We start from the raw sequence: 12,018 nt of genomic DNA on the forward strand, positions 1-12,018 counted from the left end.
GTCTATTTTCTGCTGAGTATATTGAGTATATTTGCATTATTGCAGTCCCAGTTTGCAGTAGTAAGAATAAAAATTAGTTTGGTTAATAATTCTATTTTTAACTGAGTTAAAATATTGAAAGGGATAACCAGAAAAAAGTAACTTTTCATGCAAATTAACTCCTGCACAGAACAGCTATCACAAATTTTTTTTCTTATATGTAGTGCAACTGTTGCTCTCCAGAATATTTCTTCTGAAAGAAAAAATCCCATAGCCTAGGAGAATGAAAGAAAATAAACTCCAGGTTAACACTTCTGTTCCTATTTTTGATTTTCTTCAGTCTTTGTGGTAGTGCCATGCTATTGTAAAAGTTAAAAGCTTCAGGAACTGTTAAATAGATGTTTATCAAGTGAGAGAAGCATATTGACAGGGTTAGAGTTAGGGTTTTTATCAAATGATGGATGTGTGTTCAAGAGCGTGAGTGTTCTAAATTTTAATAGTGGATCTAATTCACTTTTCACTTTGACAAAGGTTTTAGGCCCATATTACTAATTTTAATTCTTGTTTGATGATAATTTGATAACAGCTTTAAGAATTTCATGATTGATGAAAAACACAATGGGAAGAAATACATTACAATTGAATGAACTACAAATGACAGCTCTCAAATTCGAATGAACTGGTCTGTTTTGATTTGCTGTTAAATACTGTAAGCAGTAACAAAATCAATCAACACTTAATAAATTTAAGAAGGCCAAGAATGTGGTCCCTGGCTTGGTTGTAATTTTTAAGAGTTTTACCAAAGTCAATCAAGTGTGAATTTTGAAGCTGGATAAATAGTTTTATACCAAGACCAAATTATTATATAACGTCTGAGCCGCAACCACAGTTTCCTTCTTGCATTTCAGTGTCATGGTTGCTAACCCTTCCTTACTGTAGAATACAGAAATGTTCAGAGTGACAGGACAGCTTAGATATGGAAGACTTTAGTAGTTTCTAAACAGCAGGAAAGAGCAAGTAGTAAACCTAAACACATTCTTATTCATATATTCAGTACACCTAGAATGGGTAGTATTGCTTAAATACAGAAATATATATGTTTTTTAATCTTATGTTTATGCTAACATTCATATGCTAACATATCATAAAGAGTAAAGTCAATGAAATCTCCCCATTGTGTGCCTCCGGTGGCGCAGTGGTAGAATTGCTGCTTGCAACACCAGAGGCCCGGGATTCGAATCCCCCCTGTGGCGCAAGTGGCAGAAATGCTGCTCTGCTACTCAGAAGGGCTCGAATCCCGGGAGTTGGACTCGATGATCTCTAAGGTCCCTTCCAACTCGCACGATACTATGATACTATGATGATACTATGATACATTAAATAAATGATTAGGAAAAGCATACTATGGTATTGTGACTGCCTTGGTCTTTGCCATCTCCCAAAATCTTAAGAGTTGCAGTTAAAAAGTCAAGTTTTGATATTTGGTGCTGTTAAAATGCTTCTTACTGGCATAAACATTGAAGTGCATGGAAAGATCAGTCAAAGTTAAAAATATTTGTTTCATAGGTCTTTGAAGCTTCTAGAGGTTGTCTTTTCTAGAGATAGCTGACATGGAAGGTCAAGCTTATACCTGTTTTTGTTGCAATTCATTAATTCATTCTGTCCTGCAGTGTCTTATAAAATCTTTGGACAAGTTATCTGATCCATCCTGAAATGGTTTAGTTAGGTTACCTATAAGTGAGAATCACAGAACAACCCTATTTTGAACTCAGGAATGTTAAGTAGCATGTATTTTCTGTATTACAATGGCTAATTTGTCATTCTTCATCAGCCAACACAAAATAAGTCTGGATTCCTTTTTCTTAAGAAGTTGGCCTGACATAGTGTGGGTCCGTTTCTTAAGATGTTTGTTTTTAGTTCATAGAAAAATGTTCAAATGTCAAGCACAATAAAATACAGTTTCCTCAACTTCGCTTCATCGTTAAAATAAACTCAGACTTACATTCTCAAATAATTGAAAAGGGGCGAAAAGGTCTTATTTTTCTAGGGAGGTACAGTTACTCTTCTACTTTGAAACTAGACTGTAGGTCAGCTTATGTTCTGAAAGAGAAAACTTTAAAACACCCCAAAATTGTTGGCTATATAGTTGCTAAGTCCCTATTTTAAGAAGTTTCAGGATTTTACTGTTTGTCTTCTGATATGGAATGAATTTAAACCATTTGAAATATTTTGCTTATAGACACAAAGGGTAAAGTGTGAAGGAGCACCACAGCATGACAGTGGTAATGTGATGCTTTGCATAGTCTTCCTTAGCATGGTATCTAATTTAGAAGGCATCCATTTTCCAAAGTATTGAAAGTGTAAAGTTGCTAACAAAAATAAAATAATCAATTCCTTTCGCTCTTCACGTGAGTCTGCTATGAATGTTAAAACTGCTCCTCCTCTTTAATTACAGTAATGATTTACTTGATTGTAAATGTTAGTATTTTATACTTACTTGTAAATGGAAGTGGACAAGTAGAATGTCAAGCTATTAGTAGTTTCCAGGCTCAAGTCATAGATTCCCTGTTGTGTTTTTCATCCCATCATTTTCTTTTTGAGAAGTTACAGTACGGCTTACATTACTTGTCTATGCAATACTTGCTCGATTCCAGGTATGTGCACCCCTTGCAGCCTTTCTGTAAAGTCATTTTAAATGTCATAATTAATAGTGTTAAGGCAATAGAAGATATCCTAATGGTTGCTGTACCTGTAATTTTTGTTGCTAATAAGTTGTTTTTTTTTTTAGTTTTCTTTTCCATAAAGTGCAAAATAAAATGTGTTAGGGTTGTTGTTTTTTTTTTTTTTTGTTATTTTTCAGCCCTGCATCACATCTACATTTTTCCATTAAACACCCTCATACCTTGTCCTGGGAATATTACACCATGTTCCAGTGTAAAGCACATCTTGTCATGAGGCTGATTGAGAATAGGATCAGCATGGAGTTCATGTTACAGGTCAGTATTTAAATGTTTTTTGACATACAGAGAACTTCCTGTCTATTGGTGGCTTCTATTCATGAAATGGAGATAAAAGGAGATTGCATCGGTTTATGATAGGATTCCATTTGTATTTTCAATTTAGAAAGTATGGAACAAATATAAAATGGTTAGAATTAGGTTAGCTGTTACTCTTATGTGTAATCAGTAATATTTTTAATATATTGCTTATTCTCTTAATATCAAAATATCCCATTCCTTTGAATTGTTATGACTGAGTATAACACTGAGAACCTGTTTTACTGACGCATAGCTTGTCTCTGTGCATTAATTTATTCCTATTATAAATGAAGTCATGAGAATCCAGCTTCTGCTCTTTCTGCTTTGTAAGTTTTTGATGCTAGGGGGAGCAGAAATCTTCATGTTAGAAGAAACAGTGGAATAGAAAACAGATTTTTTTCATTTTTTGTAGTTTTTCTTATTATTTTTTTTTTCTTAAATGTTTTGTGATTATCTTAATAAAGAGGCTGTTAAAAAATACCCAACAAGGTGAAACATTTTCCTAGCAGTTTCAGATGCCTTTTTTTTAAGCATATCACATTCCGTAAAATATGTCAAACCTGTCAGTTTTATATAAATTTTTGTTGCCCTCTTTTTTACGCTAAAAAAAATAATAATAAAAATAAGTTTTTTGTTACTTTTATACATTAACTATATTATATATTTTGATGTGACCAGTCATAACTCCTCTTCACTCAATGCGATGCAAGCAAGCTGAAGGGTTGGACACCCATGAGTTAAAAGCTATTACTAGCAGTTGTTGTCAGGCTGACAATGCAGGTGATTTAAAGCTTTCCTTCAATAAATTTTAATTATTCTTTGTAATTAAAAAAGACAAAACAAAAGAAAAAAAATAGCAGAAAGGTAAACGAAGAACCTGATCAATGCTTTGTTTCTAAAAAGCAGATATATTCCACAATCTGTTTTCCTGTAGATAATTTTGGAAAGCGTATGGACTCTTACCAGGTTTTATGTTAAAACCATACATAGTAAAGCAGTATGTGAAGTGCCAGTTTAAGTTACAGAACGAAGAGGGAACTATTGGAAAGCTGCTTAACATACCTGTTAATGTATGTTAATACCTGTTAACTTCTGCATTATAATTTCTTTTTTTGTCAGGTGGTTAGTTTTTTTTGGTAGTTGGTTACAGTTTATTTGCACCTAAACATGAAAGAAAAGCCTATTTTGTGCTTAATTGCAACAATAACTCTTTATTGTTTTAGGTTTTCAACAAGCTGTTGAGTCTGGCTAGCACTGCTTCATCTCAGAAGTTCCAGTCACACATGTGGAGTCAGATGTTGGTTTCCACATCTGGGTTTTTGAAATCTATCTCAAATGTCTCTGGCAAGGACATCCAACCTCTAATAAAGCAGTGGGTGTATCCTTTTTATTCTTGGTCTGGATTGTTAATATTGAGAGTGATTTTATTATTTTTTAAATTGGCACTACTAAAGGAATGTGAAGTAAGGTATTTCATATCTTTAAACAGTTAAGAACATTATTCTTTGAATTAGAAATAGACACGAGAACCAAGTTCACTGTCCTTTTGTAGTCATTCAGCATATGCTATCATTTTAGGTGTTCTTTACCATAAGGGATTGCTGTGATTTTTATTTTGAAAGAAGCACAAGAACTCTGGTGGAATTTAAGGCCAAATTATACTAAAAGGATTCCAGAGGACACTGCCCATAGAAATATGCTGAAGTCTGACATGGAAAATGCTATAGTCTGGTGCACTTTTAGATGTGATTTCCAGTAAATCAGCATGGAATGGGTAATCTGAAGCACAGCTTAATAGTTTAATGCATTTAATAACTTGGTAGCTTGTGTTAGTACAAAGTTGGGTAGAATAAACCTTTAATTGTTCATTTTTCAAATGTCTGTGATACTAATCAAGAAATAGAGTATGTTATCTATGTACATTGACACTACACCTATGCCTAAATGTCAACATTGCTATCTGAGGTAAGTGGATCCATTGCAGTCATCTTGCAGCCTTTTTTTCTCTGGGCTGAACAGCTCCAGCTCTCTCAGTCATAGGAGTGCTCTTCCATCCTTTGGATCATTACTGTGGCCAACTTCTTGGTGTGCTCCAGCAGCTCTGTGTCTCTCCTGTACTGAGGACTCCACATGTGGACGGTACTCTAAGGGAGGCCTCACCAGAGTGGAGCAGAGGGGTAGGATCACCTCCCTTGCCCTGCTGGCCACCCTTCTTTTGATGCAGCCCAGGATACGGTTGGCTTTCTGGGCTGCAAGGGCACATTGCTGATTCATGTCCATCTTCCCATCCACCAGTACCCCCAGGTCTTTCTTGGCAGGGCTGCACTCTGTCCTTTCATCCCCCAGCTTGTAGTATTAACTGAAGTGTATCATAGAATGATAGAATTGCTCAGTTTGGAAAAGACCTCAAAGATTGTCAAGTCCATCCTCAACATAACCATACTACCCTAACTCTAACAGCCCTCTGCTAAATCAAGTTCCTGAGTACCACATCTAGAAGGTTTTTAAACACATTCAGGGATGGTGACTCAGCCACCTCCCTGGGGGGCTTAACCACCTCATCTGTAAAGGAAGCTTTTCCTGATATCCAACCTAAACTTATCCTGGTGCAGCTTGAGGCCATTTCCCTTTGTCCTGTCACCAGTGAGAAGAGACCAGCCCCGCTCTTGCTGAAAGCACCTTTCAAGTATTGGAAGAGAGCAATAATGTCTCCCCTCAGCCTCCTTTTCCCCTGACTTAACAACCCCAGTTCTTTCAGTTGCTCCTCAAGATTAGATCATGACATTTCTTAGTGAAATTTCTGAAGATTTCCTTGGTTCATTTCTCTGAGAACATGTCAAGGATGTGGGAGTGTGGAGGGGTCCAATCTATTTTTTTTTTTTTTTTTTCTGTTATCACCATATATATATTTTTTAAATAATTTTCACTTCAATGATTTTGTTTCTTTTTTGTTTATTTATGTATATATACATATATTTAATGTAGTACAGGAATGTACATTAAAAAACTTTAAAGGGAAAAAACCCAAAAAATCCTTACAAAGGAAATGCTTTTTCATTTTCTGATTTTCTTGGGCTTGGAAATTCTAGGAGTAAGCATAAAACAAGTGTAAGAAGTGAGTGAAAAGTTTGGGAACTGCATTTATAGCTATCGCATTATGCTGTAGATTTCCTATACTGCTTTTCAGAGATCAGAGTGGAGTGGTCAAATTTTATGGCAGCTTTGCATTTAATAGAAAACGAAATGTTTTGGAATTGGAAATAAAACAAGACTACACATCTCCTGGGACTCAGAAATACGTGGTAAGGTCAATTTTCCATATTATACCTACACACTTAAGTGCAATAGGAGCAATAAAAGGTGTTATTTTAAATGTTAATAATCTTTTCGACTTTAAGGGCCCTCTTAAAGTGACAGTTCAGGAACTTGATGGATCATTTAACCATACATTACAAATTGAAGAAAACAGTCTTAAACACGATATACCCTGCCATTCGAAAAGCAGAAGGTAAGAATTAAAAATTACTTGCTGTTTATGTGTGTTGGTATAAATAAGTAAAAAATGTTTGGGGCATCGAGTTGTTCATAGAACTTGTTTGTACGGTAGAAAAAGTTGAAGGCTTTAATAGGTCGTGAAACTGTTCAAAATGCTTTTGAATTGGATGCCTCATCTGGGATTATATTCATTCATGAAAAGCATGCATAGTTTTCAGTTGGGTCCCAAGGCTGTTCATTAAATCTAATAAGCAAGGAAAATAGTGTACTTTATACACAGATTTTCTGTTTCTTGATACATTTTAATAACTGCCTTGGACTCTACATTGTATATTGGATACGTGCTTTTTAACACTGTGGGAGCTGAGTTCAAAGCAGCTAGAAAATATCTGTTTTCTGAACAGAACTAATGCGCAGCTTAACTGGTTTTTATGTGCGTGTTGGGGAGAGTGTTTTTTTTTGTATGGTAAATTACACAAAATACTTCAGCGTTTTTAAGCGTATCTTACTTAGTATGGTAATTTTTTGAATATCCTTTTTATTGATTATTTCCCCCTCCCCCCCCCCCCTTTTTTTTTTTTTTTTTTTTTTAAATAGAAATAAAAAGAAAAAGATTCCACTGATGAATGGAGAGGAGGTGGACATGGACCTTTCTGCTATGGAGTAAGTTTGTTTGCTGATGTTTCTCAGTGTGAGACAGAGCCTTGTTCCCATTGTGTTTTTTTTTTTTTTGAAGGATTAGATTGTAAAGTTGTGCTTTGTTATATGACTGGCAGATTTCAAGTCATAAGTCAGATCACTTGTTGGACCTTGATAAAGGATATTTAACTAGCACTAAGATAGAAAAGCTCCTAAATTATTTGGCTAATAAAATAAAAAGTCATTTTAGACTGTAAATGAATGGTGAAATGCTTCATACTGAAAAGAGTCTACTGGGTGAGGTCAGTTGGGAATGGTTAGCTCTATGGGAGCAAATTCTTGCTGAATGTAAATACATGTTTTACCCTTCTAGATTTGGAGCAGTGTTGCTTTCAGAAGCACTGAAGGTGCTGATACTTTGTTTAGTGGCTGATCAAAGTAAACTCTTTTTGTGGGAACTAATGGTGTCTCATTGAAGAAGAACAGTTTACTCTGAATTGTTCTTTGTAAGATAAACCTCATCTAGAATATGAATCATTTTATAGGGAATCATTTTGTTGCGCAAATTGCTGTTATAACTTCTATATTAACAGTAGATGTTTGAGTAGATTTTTAAATTGTATTTAACAGCCTTGAGCATAAGTATTGGTAACTTGATTTTGTGTTCAAGTTACCTAGTATATTGTACTTAGATCCTAATTATCTTAGAACAGCCTTTGAAAGGGCATACGGTTTTATGCAAAGCACTTATGCTTTATCTCTCAAAAGAGCACTACTCAGCTGTGACAGTTTTGGTGTCTGAGGACAAAGGTTGAAATGTATTGAGATTACACAGTAGTTTATCATGAATAAATATCTGTTGACTAAAATTAGTGAAATATGGCATACACTAATGTGTTTGGGATTTGGAGAGTTGCCCTGGGAGACTGTAGAATTGCCATCTTAGGAGCAGTAGACAGGATGAAGTGACTTTCAGAAGTTTCTTCTAACCTTAATTCTTTTACAGTTCTTGGACATTTCAGATATACTTAGTAATTTGGACATAATTCAAAAATCAAAACATCTTTTGACATTCTACAGCCTTGAAATGTTGTAGGCTATTAACGTTTTTTCATGTCTGTCTTAGTGCTGATTCCCCTTTGCTCTGGATAAGAATAGACCCTGATATGTCGGTACTGAGGAAGGTAGAATTTGAACAATCTGATTTCATGTGGCAGTATCAGCTTCGATATGAGAGAGATGTGGTTGCACAAGAAGAAGCCATTCTGGCATTGGAAAAGTTCCCTACGCCAGCATCACGACTTGCACTGACTGATATACTAGAACAGGAACAGTGCTTCTACCGAGTGAGAATGCTAGCCTGCTTCTGCCTTGCAAAGGTGAGGTTTGTGGATGGGAAAAAGGAAAGAAATCTGCTAGACGCTAAAGGATTTGAAAATGGGTCAAAATTCACCACAGTACTTGAATTGGCTTGATTATGTAGTGTCTTAAAAAATGTTTGCCAGGTATTTTTAACTTGACTGATTTGAAAGGAAAGCGGTATTATTTTAGTCTGTAAATGGAGACTGCAGAAGGCTTTCATAATTGTTAAAATTGAGATGTCAGACATGAAAACCACAAAGGTTTTTTCCAGATTTCATTAAGTGGCAGAAGTAAAAGACTTTTATTTAATATTTTTCAGAGCCAAAATGCTTTCTTTTTTTGTTTTACTGGGTAGTTCCTTGGCTTCTCTGTTGAGAAATCTGAAGTCCTGAAATTCATCTCTCTGTCTTATGTGAATTCAGATTCCTGCTGTGTATTGTGTTAAGTTGAATAGGGTGCAAGATAAATACAGTGTTGGTCTGCAATTAAAAATTCAACAGCCAGAGAGTTGCCTTCCTTGAAAAAGGAAAATATTTTTTGTTTAGATACGAAATTAACGTTAAGAATTTGAAGTAGAGATTCTTATAAGAGATCCTTATAAGAGAGTTGGATGGAAACAGAAAAGAATAAATAAGAAATTTTGAAAAGGCATATTGCAGGTGTAACTTACTGACATACTTTTATTGGCCCAAAGGCATACTGTCAGTTTCTAGAGGTTGGGTTATTGCTATATAGCCTTCTTTCTGCTGTATATTCGTATAGAAATACATACCTTGGCCGTATTTTGAAAATCAAAATCCAATAGATGCTTAATAGTGTATTTTATTGTTACATAACACTGATATAATGCTACCAGTTTTTGTGCTAGAATCAATACTCATAGTATCATAGAATCACCAAAGTTGGAAAAGACCTAAAAGATCATCCAGTCCAAATGTTCACCTGTTACCAACAGCTTCCACTAAACCATGTCCCTCAGCACAACATCCAGTCGTTCCTTGAACACCCAGAGGGTTGGTGACTCACCCACCTCCCTGGGCAGCCCATTCCAGTGCCACCCTTTCTGAGAAGTAGTATTTCCTAATGTCCAGCCTGAATCTCCCCTGCCACAGCTTGAAACCATTCCCTCTAGTCCTAAAGCTGCTACCTGACTAACTGCTAACTGCTGCTACTTGACTCAGAATGTGTATCTTTCGTAATGAATTCGTCTGGAATATTTAAAAGTGTAGATGCCTTTCACAGGTGAATATTAAAAAAGCAGTTGTCCAAGTGTTGAAATCCAGTGTTTTTTTCTGTCTTTACACTGAAATCGTACGCATTTGCCTGCAGTTAATCATAGCCAGTCTTTGTTAATTGTATTTCTATGAAAACTGTATGAAATGGTAGTTCTAGAAGAAAAAAGTAAATAAAACAGACAGGGTCTGTAGGTAAAGGTGGTTGACTCACAGAAAGACATGATTAAAATTAGTGAGAAGCATGGCTGTGGTAGGAAATTAGGGTGAAGAGGCATGGAAGGATGGGTAGGGTTGTAGATATGTTTGTCCAAGCTACCTAAGAGTAAGATGTAGTGCATTCTGTTAGTAGCTCTACCATTAGGCTGCTAGTAAGAAGTGCTTCATAGAATCCTAGAATGGCCTGGGTTGAAAAGGACCACAATGATCATCCAGTTTCAACCCCCCTGCTATGTGCAGGGTCACCAACCACCAGACCAGGCTGCCCAGAGCCACATCCAGCCTGGCCTTGAATGCCTCCAGGGATGGTGCATCCACAACCTCCTTGGGCAACCTGTTCCTGTGTGTCACCTCAGTTCAGTTTTCAAGTATGTAAAAACTCAGGATTTCTAATCTTTGTTAGAAGTCAAATCTCCCATGTTTCATTAGTGAGTAGGTTCTTTTTCTTAATTTTCAGCTTTTGGCTGGATTGTGGTTACTTTTCTGAAACATTCTAGGTGAACTTGCATAGATACAGGAAAATGATAGGTGGTAATGCAGTTGTAGAACCATATTTACTGTGCTTCCTAAGTGTGCTGCGTCCTTTGTTGTAAAACAGCACTTCAACCAAGTATCCAGATAATATAATTAAATCCTCATGTTTACCCTTCAACTTTCCTTTAAAGGCTGATTTAAAAGGAAAATGTCTTTAATAGTAATTCCTTCATCTTACATAGGAGAGATGGTGACTTTGCTACTCGTCTTCAAGTAACCACTTGCTTTTCTTACTGTATGTGTAATGCCCTTTGGAATGGGATTACCTAATTTGGAAGTAAATCATCAAAATAATTTTTCTTCCGTGTGAAAACATGTTTTTCTTACTTTCTGAAGAATCTGTAACAATGTGAGGTCCTAAACTGTACTGTGTGTTGGTCCCATTTGTTAACACACTCACCACACTCAGATACTCTTCCCTGCACATTTTCATTTCACAAATACACAAACCCCAGGGTGTTGGAAGGCATAATGACAGTTTGTCCTTGTAGAATTCACTTCCTTACCTCAGAGCAGATGATAGCAATAGGTTTGTCTCAGTACGTTGTTTGATTGCAAACTAAAATTAAAGCTGAGCGGTATTTGCAGTGTTCAGAAGGCATCTGGATGTGGTGCTGCAAGATATGTTTTAGTAGCTTAGTGGTGATGGGAGGATGATTGGACATAAAAACTTGTGATTTTATGTTTCTGTGGTAGCTAACTTTCATTTTGCCTTAGGGGTGGTCTTTTAGAGTGGCTAAGGTCTAGTTGAAGTCTAGGCTGAGGTTACTGGCAGGGTAAATTTGGGATGTTGGTATTATAAAAACCTCTTCCATCACTGGCTTCTGTGGAGTCAGAAAATTTGGCTTAATGAACACAGAAGATTCATCTAAATAGAAAAGATGAGATAATTAAAAGCAGAAGTTTGTCAAGGAAAGGTGTTTAGATGCAGACATCTTCCAAGTGAAACAATTACATAAAAATGTACATTTAATGTAGAGAAGATGTGTTGGGGATGGCAGGGTAAACTTAGCTAATGTAACATAATATATTGTTGAAAATATTTTTGTATTTGAAGGGCAGTACATTCCTGGCAATTATTACTTCTTATTTGGGGAAATTTCTATTTCTTTACAGCCAATTTAAACTTACAGCAATGATGATAATGTGATTTCCCTTTCCCCTAATTATATAGATTGCAAATTCCATGGTAAGTACGTGGACAGGACCACCAGCCATGAAGTCACTCTTTACCCGAATGTTTTGCTGTAAGACTTGTCCAAACATTGTGAAGACCAACAACTTTATGAACTTTCAAAGCTACTTTCTGCAAAAGGTAAAATTTGTTTTTCCACTGAACTCTTTCAATTAAATGTCAAAAAGAAAATGTTCCTATGGAGGATGACTGCTGGAACAGGAATAGCATAGTCTCACTTTACGGATTCATTAAAAATTGAAAATAACTGATTCTTTCCTATTTGATATCCTTTTCTTTCATCTTCATTAAGAAATAGTTAACAGAACTTCATAGCATTTTTCTC

At 35.8% G+C, this 12,018-nt stretch overlaps 1 protein-coding gene across 4 annotated transcripts in view; it reads left to right on the top strand.

Moving 5' to 3' along the window:
• Positions 1-12,018, top strand: part of TAF2 (TATA-box binding protein associated factor 2) — a 56,149-nt gene that overhangs the window by 15,403 nt on the left and 28,728 nt on the right. For all 4 annotated transcript variants that reach the window (XM_072329056.1, XM_072329057.1, XM_072329058.1 and 1 more), the window contains exons 11-17: positions 2,840-2,975; positions 4,241-4,395; positions 6,205-6,319; positions 6,416-6,525; positions 7,110-7,175; positions 8,278-8,530; positions 11,673-11,813. In XM_072329056.1, coding sequence (XP_072185157.1) covers positions 2,840-2,975; positions 4,241-4,395; positions 6,205-6,319; positions 6,416-6,525; positions 7,110-7,175; positions 8,278-8,530; positions 11,673-11,813 — 976 coding nt within the window. The remainder of the gene's footprint in view (positions 1-2,839; positions 2,976-4,240; positions 4,396-6,204; positions 6,320-6,415; positions 6,526-7,109; positions 7,176-8,277; positions 8,531-11,672; positions 11,814-12,018) is intronic.

This window comes from Excalfactoria chinensis, chromosome 2, assembly GCF_039878825.1.
Source record: "Excalfactoria chinensis isolate bCotChi1 chromosome 2, bCotChi1.hap2, whole genome shotgun sequence".
NCBI lineage: Eukaryota > Metazoa > Chordata > Aves > Galliformes > Phasianidae > Excalfactoria > Excalfactoria chinensis.